Raw genomic sequence first — 13,379 nt, forward strand, 5'->3', positions numbered from 1 at the left:
TGTTATTGTATGCTGTAGCTTTGAGATTTCCCTCCACTGGAACTAAGGGGCCTAGACCGAACCAAGAAAAACAGCCCCTGACCATTATTCCTCCTCCAACAAACTTTTCAGACACTATGCATTAGGGCAGGTAGCATTCTCCCAGATTATTGTTGTTGGTGAGTTTGGTGGGAATACCAGTAAGGAGTGTTGCAGTAGTCCAGTCGGGAGGGGCCAAAAGCATGGATGAGTGTTTCAGTGATAGAGTGTGACCGTGAGGGGCGGAGCCTGGAGATATTGCGGATGTGGAAGAATCCTGTCCAGGTGATGGTTTTTATGTGGGGTTCAAATGACAGGTCACAGTCATGGGTGACATTGAGGCGTTTGACTTTGTTGACAAAGGGACCTGGAAACCGTCTATGGTGATGCTGAGTTTGTGCCATTTGAAGACAGTGGATTTGGAACCGATGAGCATGACCTCCGCTTGTTGCTGTTGAGTTTGGGTTTGGTGGAGAGGTGGAGCTGGGTACCATCAGCATAGCAGTGGAAGTGTACTCTGTGATGATGATATAGATTACACATAACATTAGTTGCCCTATAAACAGTTTAATCTGCATATGCAACCGCCATACTTGGCAGATACCTCGTGTTCTGGCCTGGAGCAAGGCAGGTGTAACCGTCATGTGAGGCCTAATGTGTTTATGCTAAACTAAGCCAATAACACATGCCCTCAGTAAACTGACAAGGTAAAATAGAGATGTTATGTATACTATATAAAGCATGTATAAGTTGTAGTTTGTTTAAAGTGAAACCATGGTAAGATACTGTGCAGAAGTTACACTGAACTCGAGCCACACTACTTTTTTATATATTTGACTGTCAAGTTGAGTGTGCCTGTGTGTGCATGCACCTATGTGTGGTGTGTATATATACAGATGTTGGATCTTAATTGCATCAGGTAATACAAAGTTGAAGTGTATTGGAGGTTTAAACAAGTTTGTTATTTCTTTGTCCTAAAGAAAAATGTATCAACACCTACAAAAAATGTCCATTAATTATAGTCCACATAATAATTCACATGTCCTGTTGCTGCAATATTATTTTCCTGCTGTGGCCAACTGGCTCAAATTAAGATCCTACATCTGTAAGTATTCCAAATTGTCAAGTCACTTAAAAGCCTCGGGGACTGAGGGAATAACATGTACTGTAGGTAATTGAGATATATTAGCCTATAATTGAGCTAAAGAAGTAATCAGATAAAGCCTGTAATCAGAGAAAGCCGGACCCTCAAAAAGATAAGGGAAATGAAAATACTGTTTTGAGCCCACACACTCTCAAGAACCATTTAGTGTTCACTGGAGAGATAACTCCAATGGTATCGTTTTCCCCTTAGCAAATTAACTTACATTTTACCTCAAGGTCCATGGACGGATACACATTAGTAATACCACTGACCTAGAGCTTCTGTATAGCATAATCTTATAGATACTGTAGGGAACACTCCCTTTTGAAGGACTGCTATACCTTTAATACACATTACTATATTTTTTCAAAAATCAATGTCAATTCATGTACTCTATGATTACAAGTCCCCATAATAAATTATTAACATTTAGTGTTTTGTATGTATTCACAAATGCTAATGATACATTAACAAATGGTTTACACAACATCTATTAATGGTCTACAAACTATTTACTGATGGTTTTTAGTGATTTTAAGTGATTTACAAGCAAACCTTCAGGAGGTTGCAAGAGATTCTATTGACTTCTTTTCAGCCAAACCAAGACAAATCTACTTTTTAATTTTTGTATACAGTGGGAACAGAGGAAACTGCAAGTGTAAGGCTATCAAAATGTCATTAGAATTCCACAATCATCCCACCCCTTAGTACTTCTCTTAATTTGCTGCAATGGCTATGTGCTCTCATTCATAGGGAAACACTTAGAACAGTAAAATGCACACAAAATCTCTCTCACACTCTCTCTCTCTCAAACACACACACACACACACACACACACACACAAAACTGCCGTGACATCCATGCCATGTGATCTTGCCAGGCGTTATGCCAAAGGCCAACCCATGTCACTTACCAGAAATCTCATACAGAGAGAAAGAGAGAGTGCACAAGAGCGAGCGAGAGAGAGAGAAGCAAGTAAGGGGAGAGTAAAGGGCCTTTAGTTATGCAAGAGCTCTTTGTCAATCCTTTCCACAACGTACACTGAAAAAGCATATGAAGCTTTATGACTTTTCTCTGTTTCTCCAACGTTCTTGAGGCAGTAGGCCCTAAGTAACAAGGAGCACATGAGCTCTTATGTTAAATTGTTCTGGAGAGCATGTTTACTGTCCATTGTCTCAGTTCTTGGAAGACTTCCTGAAAATCACAGAATGAGCCAAAGCACCCAAATCAGTTACATTTCATGAATCTCTCTCTCTCTCTCTCTCTCTCTCTCTCTCTCTCTCTCTCTCTCTCTCTCTCTCTCTCTCTCTCTCTCTCTCTCTCTCTCTCTCTCTCTCTCTCTCTCTCTCTCTCTCTCTCTCTCTCTCTCTCTCTCTCTCTCTCTCTCTCTCTCTCTCTCTCTCTCTCTCTCTCTCTCTCTCTCTCTCTCTGTCTGTCTGTCTGTCTCTCTCTCTCTGTTTGTCTGTCTCTCTGTATTTGTGTGTGTTTGTATGGGTGTGTGTTTGTATTGGTGTGTGTGTCTTCATTTAGAATGTACAGTGGGTTAACAGTTAAGGAAACACTGTTGACCAACCAAGTACCATGCCATGCTACACTACCTACAGTTTGATTTAATCTACCACCCAAAATGTCAACAGTAGTTCAAATAAAGTCAACATACGTCGACATCACTAGTTAGGCTCCATAGGTAGGCCTGTTTATTGTTTATTGATTGCATATGCTTAAAAGGCTTGAAGGATAGAAACAAATGGAAATACAGATCTGTCTCGCCATACAGATTCAAATTTCAGTCCATTTCACACAAGAATCTTTAAAAACTATATTATATGGGAAAAAAGAAGGAAAAACTAAGAGAAAAAGGTTTGAAACCATACCCATAACTAAACACGTCAAGAAGAATAAGGCAATGCAATACTGTATGACGGAACCCACTCCACATCTAAATGACAGGATCTGTGTAGTGGACTCAGTTGACCTTGTGATGGGATCTGCGACAACACCACTGGCCCAGAGCAACTGTACATACTGTACATACAGATGACGCATGAGAAAATAATGTATGCCTGCTCTGTATCACGTACCATGCACATTGTCATCCCATTGTTCCATCATCATCTCTAGAGGGCCTCACAGACAGAGGCCAGATGAATGCCGTTTAGGCCTTTTTTACACAGAGCCTTTGTAGTATGGTTACTCCCTCCCTCTCACCAAGTGCACTAGCTAAACCAAGGAGCCAAAGAGACAGAAATCAACACTAGGCATTTTTCAGTGAGCACTGTAAACAAAGACTGGGAAAATCTCATCTCAAATATTGGTTGTCAAATAAATAACATTTACTCCCACATACTGGAAGTTAAATAAAACATATTCTCTAGACATTACTATAAGGTTGACTATTCATATTACAAAACCAGACTCAAGTTATGGTAGTACAAACATATGAGAAAATAGTTCTACTGGTCGAGCAACAGAGTGGGTGGATCCTACAATGATGGAGAATAAACATTAAGGAAGGTAACAAATAAACCTAAACATTTCCTTTACTGTCGATCGCCCCTTATGATAATGAGTCCATGCTGTTCAGTCAAGCATCTGATGATGCAGTTGAGTGAACCCTACAACCTCTCTCTCTTCCCATGTACGTGTCTATCAAAATGTGTGTGTGTGTGTCTCTCTTCTCACTTCCCCCCTTGGCCCCCCTGTGGAATGTTTTGTAGTGCAGGGCCTATGGAGGAAGGGCATCTGAGGACACGGCACACACAAATACAGCTGTTGAGCGCCATCACAGCGCTTGGCAGCCATCCAACTCAAAGACGTGTGGCGGTGAAGGCCTTGGTTAAGAAAAAAAAAGTTAACAAAGAGCACACTCCTTCCATGTACTGTATGTTGTGTTAAACATTGAAGATAAGAACTTGGCAGTACACCTCGATGCCCTCACTGACTTCCCAGCAATAAAGGAACTACTAAGAAAAAAAGGTGTCATTGTGTGAAGCACACTATATATACAAAAGTATGTGGACACCCCTTCAAATTAGGGGATTCGGCTATTTCAGCTACACCCATTGCTGACAGGTGTATAAAATCGAGCACAGAGCCATGCAATCTCCATATACAAACATTGGCAGTAAAATGGCCTTACTGAAGAGCTTAGTGACTTTCAACATGGTACCGTCATAGGATGCCACCTTTCCAACAAGTCAGTTCGTCAAATTTATGCCCTGCTAAAGCTGCCCCGGTCAACTGTAAGTGCTGTTATTGTGAAGTGGAAACGTCTAGGAGCAACAACGGCTCAGCCACAAAGTGGTAGGCCACACAAGCTCACAGAATGGGACCGCAGCGTGCTGAAGCACATAGCGTGTAAAAATTGTCTGTCTTTGGTTGCAACACTCACTACCAAGTTCCAAACTGCCTCTGGAATCAATGTCAGCAAAAGCACTGTTCGTCTGGAACTTCATGAAATGGGTTTCCATGGCCGAGCAGCCGCACACAACCCTAAGATCACATTGCACAATGCCAAACGTCGGTTGGAGTGGTGTAAAGCTTGCTGCCATTGGACTCTGGAACAATGGAAACGCTTTCTCTGGAGTGATGAATCACGCGTTACCATCTGGCAGTCTGATTGACAAATCTGGGTTTGGGGGATGCCAGGAGAACGCTAACCAGCCCCAATGCACAGTGCCAACTGTAAAGTTTGGTGGAGGATGAATAATGGTCTAGGGCTGTTTTTATGGTTCGGGCTAGGCCCCTTAGTTCCAGTGAAAGGAAATATTTATGCTACAGCATAAAATGACATTCTAGACGATTTGTGGCAACAGTTTGGGGAAATCACTTTCCTATTTCAGCATGACAACGCCCCCATGCACCATCCATACAGAAATGGTTTGTCGAGGTTGGTGTGGAAGAACTTGACTGGCCTGCACAGAGCCCTGAACTCAAACCCCTTTGACCACCTTTGGGATGAATTGGAACACAGACTGCGAGCCAGGCCTAATCACCCAACATCAGTGCCTGACCACACTAATGCTCTTGTGGCTGAATGGAAGCAAGCCTCCACAGCAATGTTCCAACATCTAGTGGAAAGCCTTCCCAGAAGATTGGAGGCTGTTATAGCAGCAAAGGGGGGACCGACTCCATATTAACGCCCATGATTTTGGAATGAGACGTTCGACGAGCAAGAGTCCACATACTTTTGGTCATGTAGTGTATATAGGAAGGCAGGCAGCCATGTACACGCCTACACACACAATGTGCCTATAGATTTCGTTTGAATCAATAAGCGGAGAGATGGGAGTCACTCTGTCTGTATATCTTTCTCTTGTTTGGTATGACAGCTCAGATGGATTTCACAGTGTTGAGAGCTGTGTGTGAAAGGCAAACCTGTAGACTTGGAGTGTTGGATGCCAGCCATGTTAGTTAAAGCTACACACACACACACACACACACACACACACACACACACACACACGGGGCAAATGAGGCCAACCTCCAACCCGACACCATTCCACCTCATATAGATGAAAATAGAGGGAACATCTTGCAATGTACTGGTCTAACAGCTGTAAATCATCTCCAAACAATAACTAAACAACATAAAGTGTATGTGTGGGAGAGAGAGAGAGAGTTAGAGAGAGAAAGTGTGTGTGTGTGTGTGTGTGAGAGAGAGAGAGAGGAGAGAGAGAGAGAGAGAAGAGAGAGTGAGAGAGCAAGAGAGCAGGAAATGAATAAATTGCCACAAGTCACATGCAAGGCGCAAACAGTACAGTAGGCATTGATCACATGTCAGGGGCTTCAAGGGAAGCAGAAAGTGAGTAACATGCCAGTCAGACCCCAGGTCATGGAGAAGCACTGATCTAGTGTGCCACTGTCATTTTTTGCCAACAAACAGCAAGGATGTAGCCTATTGAGATTCCATTGAATCAATAATGGCCTATTACCTCTTCACAAACAAAATAATGTATAATGTATACTCCATAGGCTAAGGCATGTAGGGTACATTTAAACAACTACAGACCCATTTAAATATTACACAGAATTACAAGAGGACATCATAGTTAAATTATACCAAGTTTATAAGCTATTCTCCATGCTGCATAGCCTACTTTATAGTCTACTCCTGAGGCTTCAGACTTAGATTGATTTTCTGTACACCACGATTCACAAATTATGGTAGCACCGAGGACATAAAAATACTATGATATATAAGGTTGAAGCCTATATTATGCCACAAAATATTCTGGTCTGATGGCGGTGAGTCGAGTTGACCTAAATTCAGTGTAACCGCTCTCATTTGGATCCCATAACTTTAAGATCAACACCTATGAATAGGCTACATTGTATATAACATTCTGCATGTCTGGGGTGTGGTTAGGTCGGCTACATGTGTGTTATAATGCCTACAGCCTACTAAGAAGTGGGGGGCGTTTTTGTTGTGGACTTGACAGCGACGCAATGACCGATATATGCTCCACATATCCCGTTAGAAACACTGTATTTCGTTGACTGATAAAAAGTGGTCCCAAAATGTTAGGCCTACATTTCATAAAGTTAATTGTTAAAGTAGCATTTCTAAACATCTGCGCAAATTCCTTTAGTCTAAAATACTGGCGGGTTATATTTTTCAGGAATCCAGTTGCATTAAATCAATGTCACGGTTCTAACAAAATCACAAAATCTACGAAATTTCTAGGCTATTCTACAATACTATAAAAAGTTAAATCGTTGTTGTAGTTTATGTCAATATCGCTATGTCATTCGTGAATTAATATATCAAGCGATGGATATGAAAGATGGGCAGATTAAATCTAGCCTACATACGAGGAAATAAAACATGGCAAAACCATATGCGTTATACAAACAAACACTATAGCCTACATATCAAACCACGATTATGACAAATGTTTACCCGATATGGTCGCTCCTCCATAAAAGGTTGCTGTCAGTAGCGGGCACAGCTTTATTTCTTGCGATGTAAAGTTTCCAGGTTCCGTCTGTAGCATAGGCAGGCCCCGAGTTCACCTCGTTTGCTTGCTCGCTCTCCTATCTTGCCTGCTCGCCCCCGGCGCTCTCTCTCGCTGCTCTCTCTCTCTCCCCAATGTATCCTTGTGCAGGAAGTGAATGACGCTCACATGGACGCTATATGAACTGTGCGCATAGCCGCAGACTGACATCATTCTACAGTCGATACACGATACACTCATTAAAGACACAGACTCGGCGTTTAGAGATGCTACTGTACAGTCTTTCAGATGTTATGTACTTTACTGTAAATTCAAAAAAAACATTGAGCGCTCTACGTTATGCACCTCTAAATCATGACACCTTTACATGCACTCGATTCTAATGACAGAATTCACGACAAAGTTAATTGTTCAACTGTACCGAAATCTAGCTAATACTCAAGCACGCAACTTGAGCTCTGGAGTGCATTTACATGCATGGTTACCTCACGTGGCATATTAGTTGCAAGCTGCGCATGTGTGCAGCTCATAATTTTGGGGACCAACTGCGGGCTACATATTATGACCTCAAGTCAACTGTCCCCTAACTGCTGTATCCGTTTTACTGTAGTGAATCCATATACCACCCACTGCCAGACAACAAAATGTATTTACATTCACTGATACGTCTATCCATTACTCTATTTCCATAAAATCTGCTATTATATTTACTGTTTGTAGAACATGCCCTTAAATCTCAACTGTGCAGTTGCATGACTCCAAAAGCAACTGACCTTAACCATGTCTGACCAAATCATTAAACATATCTTTCAGTGTGTGTATCTCGACAGAGGGTGCAATGTAGAATACGCCCACTGTCAATAAACACATGTATTGGACATTGGTAATGGTTAATAACCATGAGGTCCCCATCATTAATACTGTAGACATTTTATAATGTATCCTAATGTATTTCCATATACTACACAATTGTATGAGAAAAATCTAAATACAACACTGTATGAAAATGTGTCTCTGTAATTCTATGAAACCATAAATTATCAGTCCACAAACATTGCAAACACCTAAAGCACATCAAGCTTTGCCCCCGTATTCATTATATAACAGGGAATACATTAGCATGGTAAAGAATGACACAAATAAAAACACCAGGAGCAGACACATTTTTAACATGTTATATATACATTTATTCATATGCTCTTCCCAAGCAGCTTTGGTAATATAAAAATGTACAGTACAATGCCCTGAATAACAGGAGCAACGGAGGAAACGATAACATACCATGTCCATTTCACACGTACTTTTCCACATAAGCATTCTGAACAGCTTAGGGATATATTGAGATATTGAGATATATTGAGATGTTGTTAATGAGGGCCAATGGTTATCACTAGTTACCACAGCCACAAAGTCAAATATTGGCTATATTGTAAAAATTCATTTAAACAAAACATTGCCTTTTGGGCTTCATTTAAGGTTAGACAAAAGGTTATCAGCGGGGTTAAGGTTAGGTTTCAAATCAGATTTTTTTAGAAGATAAATTGTAGAAATAGGCAGGGTTTAGACAAAATTATGCCTTTGTGGGTGTGGTAACTAGTGACGACCAGGTTAAATGGAGGGTCAACTCACCTGGCATCCATCAACTCAGGGAATAGACTTGAAATGTTGGTGAAAATAACTTGCAACTCTCATTTCATAAAATGTGAATTCTTTACATTCCTCAACTGAATTGATTCGGAATTAACCCCAACCCTACTTGCCATAGGCCTACATGGCTATCTATTGCATTGTACAGCTACAGTGGCTTCAGAAAGAATTCACACCCATGACTTTTTCCACATTTTGTTGAGTTACAGCCTGAATCAAAAATGTATTAAATTCAGATTTTTGTCACTGATCTACACAAAATACCCCATAATGTCAAAACAGATTTTTTTTTTTTTTTTTTACAAATTATGAATTAAAAATGAAAAGCTGAAATGTCTTATTGACTCAAGTATTCAACCCCCTTGTTATGGCAAGTCTAAATACACTGAGTGTACAAAACATTAAGAATACCTGCTCTTTTCATGACAGATTGACCAGGAGAATCCAGGTGAAAACTATGATCCCTCATTAATGTCACATGTTAAATCCACTTCAATCAGTGTAGATGAAGGGGAGGAGACGGGTTAAATGATTTTTAAGCCTTGAGACAATTGAGACATGGATTGTGTACTGTATGTGTGCCATTCAGAGAGTGAATGGGCAAGACAAAATATTTAAAGTGCCTCTGAACGGGGTATGGTAGTAAGTGCCACGCACACTGGTTTGTGTCAAGAACTGCAGCGCTGCTGGGTTTTTCACTCTCAACAGCTTCCTTTGTGTATCAAGATTGGCCCACCACCCAAAGGACCATCAGCCAACTTGACACAACTATGGGAATGCTTGACACCTTGTAGAGTCCATGCCCTTACGAATTGAGGTTGTTCTTGGGGCAAGGTATATTCAGTGGTATGGTATATTCAGTGTAAGTTCAGGAGAAAATAATTTGCATGGTCTGTGTACAATAATAAAGTTTAACATTATTATTACAATTACCTGCAAGGTCCCTCAGTCAAGCAGTGAATTGTAAACAAAGATTCAACCACAAAGTCCAGGAAGGTTTTCCAATGCCTCACAAAGAAGGGCACCTATTGGTAAATGGGTACAAATTTTTAAAAAGTAGACGTTGAATATCCCTTTGAGCATGGTGAAGTTATTACACTTGGATGGTGTATCAACACACACAGTCACTACAAAGCTACAGGTGTCCTTTCTAACTCAGTTCAACAACCAATTTGACAGAGCATGAAGAATTTTGAAAATAATAATGCACAAATGTTGCACAATCCAGGTATGGAAATCTTAGAGTAGAGACTCTCTTAGAGACTTACCCAGAAAGACTCATAGCTGTAATCACTGCCAAAGGTTATTCTACAAGGTATTGAGTTAGGGGTGTGAATACTTATGTAAACTAGATATTTCTGTATTTCATTTTCCATAAATTAGCAAACATTTCTAAAAACATGTTTTCACTTTGTCATTATGGGTTATTGTGTGTAGACGGGTGAGATCATTTTTTTAAATTGGAATCCATTTTGAATTCAGGCTGTAACGCAACCAAATGTGGAATAAGTCAAGAGGTATGAACACTTCCTTTAGGAACTGTATGTCAAAAACGCAATTCTTCCTTCTTTTCAGTTTTAACAGGACATACGAACTAGGCTAACAAATATGAGTGCCCCAGAGTATGAGGCATTTGATGAGTTGATCCTAGAACAATACAGGGTTGTGCTGCGTACCCACTTCAGCCCAATGCCAGTCCTCAGCCATGTCGCCATTTTAAATTGGTCAAAGTAGTCAACTGGGTAGGGATTCTTATGGGTTGTAGCCTCACTGGCTATCACAGACACTATAATGGCACAGATATTAAGATGAGTTCTCTATCTCTAAACTCCATCCAACGACTGGGGCCGAGTCCCAAATATTTTAAATGGTTTCTTCCCTTAGTATTGAGCACTGATCTGAAACAGACTGAATAGAAAGTAGCATGGTGGAAACTTGGCTTGTACACTGTTTACTGTTTAAGTACTGAAACAGAGGCTGTGACTATAACTAGGGCCAGACCTTTTCCTGGCCAGGACCTAGGCTTGTGGAAAAGGGGACAAGGAAAGGAGGAGAATTTAGGAGAAATTGATCAGGATTTCAGTACTTAAAATTAACAATGAGAAAGTTATTGGCACATGGTCAGTGAAAACTACAGGCTTTACACATGACCACAATGATAAACATTCTGAATAGGTTTTCATCCTATCATTACAGCCTTTCCTATATTTATCAGATCACTTCTAGTGTAGGGAAGAAGCTGAGTAAAGGAGGCCATTGGGACACAGCCACAGCCATTGTTTTGGTTGGCAGAGACGGAGGTGTCTGGCTGTGATTGGCTATTGTTTTCTGAGGGAGGCCGAACAGAGTGTTCTCTCTGCGAGAGGGATTCTGGGACCATGTGAGGGACTAAATGACCACTTCACCCAAAGCCACCCACTGTAACTAACTCGCACTGTTACAGACTCGATGACACAGCTCAAGCAGCAGGCCATGCCCATGGCAGATATTAGTGGCATCAATAAGACACAATCTGCAAACACTAACACATACTCACTTATCCATATACTTTACAGCACGATACTGTTGCTTTTTTTTTAATGAAAAGAAGATGTGTAAAATAATAACGTTACAAAAAGAATGTTGGTCACCAAGGGATTTGAATCCAACACCAATACGAACGTATCCTTTATGCTTAGAATTCAACATTTTGCGTGATTTGTTTTCTCCAGTCAAACAGAAGACAGCATGTTTTCCTTTCTAGGGTCTTGAGAGGCATCCCACACCTCATTGTCCAAACTAAAGTAAGGCTTGTTATTACAGAAGTCTTAGTGTAAGTATGCATCAGCTTTTTTCAGGCAAATAGCACCAGAGTATAACCATATATTCTGTCCACCTTCTATTCCTGGTCATCCTTACGCCTTCATAGCAACTGCTGCTGTGTGGTAATGTTTTGGTACTGACATTGGTATATAACAGTGCACACACTGTATATAGACTTTTCCCCCATACTGTGTTATTGACTGTACGTTGGTTTATTCCATGTGTAACTCTGTGTTGTTGTTTGTGCCGCACTGCTTTGCTTTATCTTGGCCAGGTCTCAACTGGCCTACCTGGTTAAATAAAGGTTACATTTTTTTAAACAATAAAAAATCCATGGTCACTGTTGTCACCAGAAGCTACATGTCCACAAACACCATGAAGCACCAGCCCAGGCCTCCCACCAGGAACATTGTGACCTGCATACTGTAGATAAACAGGTTGTTGAGCACCCCAAAGTCAAGGCGCCGGTGTCCTAGCAACAGTAGGATGACGGACAGCTTGTACTGCAGCCGCAGGAAGACACGGGCGCTCATGTACTGCAGGCAGAATAGAGCCGACAGCGCCACCCAGAGGAGGGAGGTCAGAAGGCTGCAGCCGAAGTAGAGCAGGAAGCGCAGGAAGCCGTACATGCATCGTGAGCGCAGGTAAAGGTCAAAGTTGTTGTACTTGGTGCGCACAAGCTGGGTGGTGTGTGCAGACCCACAGGCCGAGTGCATGCAGGTGGAGTGGGGACCATGGAAGCTACGCACACGCCGAGGGATGGGGATCACAGGCATGAGTTGGAGAATTGAGCCACAAGCTTCTGTGGGGAGTCGCAGCAATAGGCCTTGTCCTCTGCTTCAGGGGTGGTGGGGGTTAGCATCATTGACTGGCTTAGAGCTTAAAACGGAACCCCAGGCATGGAATGTGGGCCTCTGATTAGGTCTGTTTGGAGTCTGTCGCTACAGGCATCCAAAAGGCAACAAGGCTCTGTAAAGAGGGCACAACACATTTATGTTACATTTTTGTGTTACACACACCAAACTAAATATAGACATTGAAAGGAGCGATCCCTCTCCCTCACACACTATGATAGCAGTGTGACATTAGGACAGCCTTGATAGTAAAAGCAGTAAATCATGGTTTATGCTGCTTATGTCTATTGAAAATGCTCATTCTCAAATATTTTAAAATCTCTATTATGGATGTAGCCTGGGCCTATAGACTTGACTGCTTGGAAACGTCACTTGACATTACAATATGTATCTTATTTATCAAACTGAAATTATACATACCGTTCGTTTAGAAAAATGATTTCGAGTTATTGAAAGATGTCTTGCGCAATGAATTCTCAGCATTCGATTCGGTGCTCGTACATGAGTTCCTCAAACTCGTCGTAGTATGCTGTGAAACGACTGCTGCAAGTTATCATGTTATAACTCGTCACATGAAGACCTTTCAGAAACAACAAACAGTAATTACAGCCCTCTGATACATCATTGTATTGACATAGATGGCTATGCTTGCTACAATGTAACTCAACAGGGGCGGTAGTGTTGCTCTGACAACTGGTGAATACATCCTGTCGTAAAATGTTTCAGTCATTCTTCTCACGACAACATCTGAAATTTAAAGGAGAAGGGTTCAATTGTTTTTTTTGTCCAGTTTAAAACTGTGGTTGGTTCTCTTTTTTGCCTTGGGTGTGATAGAGATTGTTATTGTGAGAAAAATGGCTTGCCAGGCTACCTCCCCAAATCCATGTTGCATAGAGGTTAATGATTTCTGTGAATGTGTGATGACAGAGAAAAACTCTTCAGTGTCAATGTCAGTCA

General features: G+C 41.3%; 2 protein-coding genes across 2 annotated transcripts in view; both read right to left on the reverse strand.

The window, feature by feature from the left end:
- Positions 1–7,619, reverse strand: part of nacc2 (NACC family member 2) — a 48,891-nt gene extending 41,272 nt beyond the window's left edge. The window contains exon 1 of the mRNA XM_021590951.3: positions 7,065–7,619. The gene's annotated coding sequence lies outside the window, so the exon portion shown is untranslated. The remainder of the gene's footprint in view (positions 1–7,064) is intronic.
- A 3,707-nt stretch (positions 7,620–11,326) lies between these two features.
- On the reverse strand, positions 11,327–13,141 carry LOC110509824 (transmembrane protein 250). The gene is made up of 2 exons (XM_021590950.3): positions 12,843–13,141; positions 11,327–12,537 (listed from the first exon to the last, which is right to left on the reverse strand). Exon 2 carries the CDS (start codon positions 12,342–12,344, stop codon positions 11,925–11,927), a length of 420 nt encoding a protein of 139 aa, XP_021446625.1. The 5' UTR covers positions 12,345–12,537; positions 12,843–13,141; the 3' UTR covers positions 11,327–11,924.
- Between the last annotated feature and the right edge of the window lie 238 nt (positions 13,142–13,379).

This window comes from Oncorhynchus mykiss, chromosome 29, assembly GCF_057628025.1.
Source record: "Oncorhynchus mykiss isolate SJ-2025 chromosome 29, ASM5762802v1, whole genome shotgun sequence".
NCBI classification, from domain to species: Eukaryota; Metazoa; Chordata; class Actinopteri; order Salmoniformes; family Salmonidae; genus Oncorhynchus; species Oncorhynchus mykiss.

Coding starts and splice junctions, on each gene's coding strand:
- LOC110509824 (XM_021590950.3), bottom strand. CDS start 12,344: ATGCCTGTGATCCCCATCCCTCGGCGTGTGCGTAGCTTCCATGGTCCC.